At 29.4% G+C, this 6,000-nt stretch overlaps 2 protein-coding genes across 3 annotated transcripts in view; one reads left to right on the top strand and one right to left on the bottom strand.

Annotated features, from left to right (window-relative positions):
- LOC107452473 (meiotic recombination protein SPO11) overlaps positions 1-6,000 on the bottom strand; it is a 34,154-nt gene that overhangs the window by 17,449 nt on the left and 10,705 nt on the right. The window contains exons 1-2 of one of the 2 annotated variants that reach the window (XM_071178485.1): positions 1,338-1,752; positions 1,159-1,227 (exon numbers count right to left, since the gene is read on the bottom strand). The exons of the other annotated variant lie outside the window; for it this stretch is intronic. The gene's annotated coding sequence lies outside the window, so the exon portion shown is untranslated. Of the gene's footprint in view, positions 1-1,158; positions 1,228-1,337; positions 1,753-6,000 lie in introns of those variants that run through there. 2 annotated transcript variants of the gene reach the window in all.
- The window catches only part of LOC107452526 (glucose-6-phosphate exchanger SLC37A4), a 46,675-nt gene continuing 42,477 nt past the window's right edge, over positions 1,803-6,000 (top strand). Inside the window, exon 1 of the mRNA XM_043043577.2 lies at positions 1,803-2,137. Coding sequence (XP_042899511.1) covers positions 1,996-2,137 — 142 coding nt within the window. The 5' untranslated portion in view covers positions 1,803-1,995. The remainder of the gene's footprint in view (positions 2,138-6,000) is intronic.

Raw genomic sequence — 6,000 nt, 5'->3', positions numbered from 1 at the left:
CTTAAAAAAACATCAGTGTAGGGTATACCGAGCAAATGTATACCGGTCAAATGTAAATGTATGGCCCGATACTTCAAACACTGATGTTTCTTCTGATCTATCGTCAGTAAGTATTAAAATATCGAATAAATGTAATTATATCCACGAATAAATTTATATCAAATCGAATGTAATAAATATTTCGGACTTTCACCAAAGCGACTATATGATTGTCAACATTCACCGGTGAAAGTCAACAACCACTGATTTCGATCATTCACCGTAACATATATATAAATACAATTGAAAAATATTATTGAGTTTAGAGAGTTTTCAAATTCGTAAATTTAATGTTTATTTGCATTTAAAAATTTTTTCTGTAAGGCGAGGAAAATATTGCTATTAAATCCGCCACGTCTAGTTAAAAATGGAACTATTAAATAAAAAAAAATTTCGAATATATATTTATATTTATTTGCAAGGAAATACACAACCTGCAGAAACACATGCAGATATCATAAAATACTAATTTTTTCTCCTTTTGTAGAAGTATCTTGAATGCTATAAGTGTAGAGTTGAGATAAAGTTTTTGAAATTGCATTGTGATATTCTAAAACATGATTCGATTAAAATGTTGCCGGCTTGCCTTCATATATTACCTAACATTATTGTAATGATTTCTCTTCTGTAAATAACAAATTATTTGCAGAGGAGAAATAAAAACAGATACAAGACTCCAAATTTCTCACTTTTGTATCAAGATTTTTAAAACCCTTCAAGAGTTTTAAGAAAGGAGACTAGATTTTGGGAAATATTCTGAAACGAATTCGAAATAAAACGGTTTCAATTTGCCTTCATGGACTAACTAACATGTAATAAATCTGCAAATAACATATTTACAGAGAATAAATTCACATCGTTCACAAATGTATATGGGTATTGTAAGAAGAACATTTCCCCTCTTTAAAAAGGAGTCTTTAAGGACGCTTCAAGTGTAGAATTAAGACTAGATTTTAGGAAATACTATGATATTCAGAAATATAATTCGATATAAAATGGTGTCAATTTGCAATTACAAGCCAAGTAATATTTCTGTAATTAATCTGCAAATAACATATTTGCCGAGAATATAATCACAACCATCACAAATGTATAGAGATATTATAAGATCAACAATACCCCTCTATGTTAAGAAGACCTTAAGACGTTTCTGCAGAATTGAGACTTGATTTTAGGAAATACTATATTCTGAAACACAATTCGAAATAAAACTTTAGTGATTTGAGTTCACATATAAAGTAGTATTATTATAATAAATCTGGGAATAACATATTATTAACAGAGGAGAATCATGCAACCTTTTCACTAATAAACACAGATATAATACTACATCGTTTCCTTCCTTTTTTGCATAATAGAACCCTACAACACAAGGACTATTTGAACTCTACAAGTGTGGAAAGGAGACCAGATTGTAGGAAATACGAAATTCTGAAACATAATTTGAATTGAAATAGTAGCGATTTGCGTTCCCAGACCAAACAACAGTACTGATCTGCTGCGAATAACATATTATATGCAGAGAAGAAATTTACAACCCATTCCAAATAAATATTATTATTGGAAGGTCTGCATTCCCTCTTTGTCTCTGGGACGTTACACGTGTAACTAAAGTTTAGGAAATACTCTAAAAATATATATTTTGAAGCATAATTCTCCAGTTAAAATAGTGGTTTGCCTTCATATATCAAATAACATCATCGGATCAAAAATAAAAACAGCACTACAGATGACACAACTGTTTACGAACGACCTTCTAACTGATAAAAGGCCGATGAAAGAGAGGATGGGTAGGAGAAGGGAAGAGACCTCGGAGAAAGTCGAACGTTATTCAAAGCGTGTTTATGAGAACAGCATGTTATGATGTAATACAGTTTTCGATAATTTATATTCTATTTTCTTATGTTCGATTGACAATCTCGTAAACGCAGTGTTTTCAGAAATAATATAGCTATTATGGCGGGGCGTTTAAGGACGTATCAAGTGAGCATATTTGCTACCCTTTTTATAGGGTATGCTTGTTATGCATACAATAGGAAAAGTGTTTCTTTGGCTTTGCCAAAATTAATGGAAGAAGGTTTGGATAAGAATCAGGCAGGTAAGCTGTTATTTTACTTTTAAGACATTTCTTAGTTTTGAATGGTTGAAGTTAAGCGGTGGTTGAGAAATCTCAAGGTCATTGTTTTAGTTCCAGACGTCAGCAAAAGATAAAATGGGCAGAAAGAGGATTAACTAGAGTCTAATGCTTAGAAGTATTAAAGAAATGACGTAAAAGTATTTCATGTCGTATTAAAGGTCATCGTCTGAATTTTTTTCTTCCGGCCAACAGCTGTTATAATGTTATAAACAAGAAAATAATGCGCATTAAATTTACTAACTGGTGTTTGAAGGTTATCGGGATAAATGCTTAGCAAATCGACGAACATAAATAGTTTTAAAATTCAGTGGGATTTAATGACAAATTTATTCTTCCTGTGCAATTTTGTAAGAAATTAAAGTTTTCGTTTGCTAATTAGAATTAAATATATTTTATGGTAGTACATTAATTAAAAATTAGCCCAACTCATAATAATATTTTTGGCCCTTCAAATTAAATTATATGAATTTTTTTTAAATAAGAAATCAATATTATTATTATTTTAAAAATAATGATACGCCACTGTAAATGTTGTTAGTGCTAATATCCAAGCTGATTGCAAAGATCTACTTAAAATGGGTAAATTAAATTGCAGACGCAAGTTGGATTCGTAAAGCTATTTTAAACGGTGAGCTTGGTATCAAAGAATAAATCAGGGCTATTATGACTTTAACGTCAACCTAATTATGCTAATCATGTATTAGGCAAGGCTATTATTACTTATAAGGCTAGTAAAATTCTAAATAGGCTTGCAAAAATAGTTATATTCAACTTTCTGATTAGCTACGAAAGTTTACTGATTCATTTTTAATCTATTCAAAATATAAGATTAGAGTCACTAAATATTCAAAATTGAAGTAATTTTTTATATTTGAGTTCCAAAGTACTAAAGTAAATTTTTAAATCTTAACTGTTATCGTAAACTATTATAATTGCGTGTCTTTTTCTGCGTTAAAGGTAAAATATTCCAAACACGACTCACTTTCAAACAATAACTTTTCAAATTTGCAGTTATTTAGATCTAAGAGAAACAATTATTCATCATTGAACTTTTTTTCTTATAAAATCAAGTATCGATAATTCTTTGAATATGAATGAAAAAAAAAAAACTACTTTTTATATTTTATAGTTTAGTACAAATAGGTAAAGATACCGGGGGACCAATTCCTCGATTAGATGTAAAAAGAAACGAAAGAGTGTAATCAAGGGGGGTGGACAGACCTAATTTATGTTAAAAGAAACATCAATGGACTGATATTCTTAAAAATTTAAATCCCTTTTTCACATTATTATTATTTTGCGTAAATGTATAAGCAAATAATTCTATGGTAAAAAATTTATTATTTCCAACAAAATATTTTATTTTTTTCTAAATGGAAACTACTTATTTTATAATGTTAAAAAAATATTTGTTTAAATTTTAATGTCCTTAAATCTCTTTGTTAAATACGTTTGAAAAATAAATATTTTACTTTTCATAAAATATTTTGCTTTAGCCAAATATTTACCGTTTAAAAATTTGAATTTCATGATCAAAATAATATTAGTACGTATATATATAAAGTTAATAATATTGTCATTAGTTATTGATTAAATCACCTCCACCCTTTTTTTGTTGTTGAATTTCTTGCATCGTTGTCTGCTTAATCCTCCTGCTTGTTACTAGTTTTTAAATATAAACTATTTTTAAAACAATAAATAAGTGGTTTTCTAAGGGTGAGTTAAGCAATGCAACAGCACTGAAAAACATAAATAATTATAAATTCTTTAAACCTAACATAAATCTTAAGCGTGCATGCATTTTCATAAAATGTAAAACAAATAAGTAATACACAATGCATATATTTTATTTATCGAGTTCATTTCTGTTGAAAAAAACTGTAGGAGAGAACACAAGAACTAATGTTAGAAATACAAAGAATCATCCAAATTAGTTGTTATTTTGTTTATTTTATGAGAGATGATGTTTACTTAAATTAATGAACAATACTATTGATGTTTACATAATAACGATCTATGTTCGAATGATTTGTACTAGTTTCTGAAAGCTGGTAAATAAGATATTTGGATACATTCGCGAGAACTTGATATCAATACAGCACAAAGATGACACTGAGAGTGAAGAATGTTTTATTAGGATAACGGGACCGATCTCGGATATCCGCAGGATATTATTAAGGTGGATATTTATTCTTCCCAGAAGCTCAGGATGACAAGTGGGCCATTTCCGAGCAGATAATGGAAGCCATACATTTAGTGTGTTTTTGATATTCCTTTGGAGGATGTGTGTTGCAAATAAATATGTGATATGTACTTTTCTGGACTACAGAAATGTTTTCATAGAATATTTCAGCAGTATTAGAAAGTTGATAGACTTAAAATATTTGATGCTAAAATCTTTTTATCTATTTGATTTAATCTCTTTTGTTTTACTGTTTATAAAATTAGGCTTAGAATATCATTCTCTTTCCTTTTTTCCTTTTAATATTTTGATTAAGACATATTTTTAAGCACACTTACGTCCTACTCTTTATATTGTGGTAAATTGAAATGAATATTTATATTAAATTTAATTATATTTATATTGTATTTAATTATGGATAAATATTATTACAAATAAATTGCTCTTAAAAATATTTTTACTTTTTTAAAATATAATATTTATTTTTGAAAAAACTACGTTTTTCAAGTAGATTAAAAGGAAGAAAATGATTTTTTTTTTGTCAGTCTGAAAATGAAAAATATCGAAAGCATCACTTTCGTACTGAAACTACCCCCTTACGCCTTTCAAAAGAGATACGGTCTACGTTTTAGGTCTTTGCCTTAGTCCAGTGGTCGGCAAAGTGCGGCTCCAGAGCCGCATGTGGCTCTTTGGCTTCTTAAGTGCGGCTCTGGCACAAATATCCACGGAAGGGGCAATAATATTTTCATTTAAAAGAAAGAAACTTGGTAAGAAAAAAATTACATCTTATTTTGAGAAATTGAAATTCTTCCTGGTAGACGTTACGTCTCATCTAAATCAGCTTAATCGTAAACTACAAGGGAAAGGAAACTTAATTTTTTCGATGTTAGAAGAAGTAATAACATTCAAAAACAAATTATCCATTTTTTGCCCAGGATTTTGAAAGAAGGGAAACATTGTTTCACTTTCCGAGCCTGATGAAGCATCGCCAAGAAAATAATCCCTCTATTGATAAACACCATTTTAAAACACTTTTAAATATGAGGGAAGCATTTCTCAGTAGGTTTTTGGAATTTAAAAACAGCAGAGCAACTTTAGCATCTGTCAAAAATCCTCTTAATGCTACGATAACCGAGTTGAAATTTTCTCCTTTTGAAATTGACATTGGTAGCTTTGAAATACAATTGCTGCATTTAAAAAACAAGGAGATATGGTGCTCTAAATTCGAACGTCTTTTTGTTGAATTGGAAATATTGGAGAAGAAAAAATTTGATCTTAGTTCACAACACAAGTTGTCTAATTTGTATGACCTGGAGAAGGAAGACATGATCATTTTCAACGCTTGGAATAGTATTCCTGACTCTTACGATCAGCTGAAAAAGCTCGCGTTTGCTGTTCTTTCCCTTTTCGGTTCTACATATATATGCGAACAATCTTTTTCAAGCATGAACATTATCAAGAGTAAAATGAGAAGTCGTCTTATTGATGAGAACTTGGAATCATGCCTAAAATTAAAAACAACAACATTCAAACCTGACTTACTCAAACTTTCCAGGGAGATGCAAGCACATTGTTCGCATTAATAAATATTTATCAAGTATGAAATTTACTTTTATTTAGTGTACTACTTATTTTGTGTAAT

The sequence above is a fragment of the Parasteatoda tepidariorum genome, chromosome 3 (assembly GCF_043381705.1).
Source record: "Parasteatoda tepidariorum isolate YZ-2023 chromosome 3, CAS_Ptep_4.0, whole genome shotgun sequence".
NCBI lineage: Eukaryota > Metazoa > Arthropoda > Arachnida > Araneae > Theridiidae > Parasteatoda > Parasteatoda tepidariorum.
Note: the sequence above shows the minus strand (reverse complement) of the source record. Positions and strands in the feature narration are given on the sequence as shown.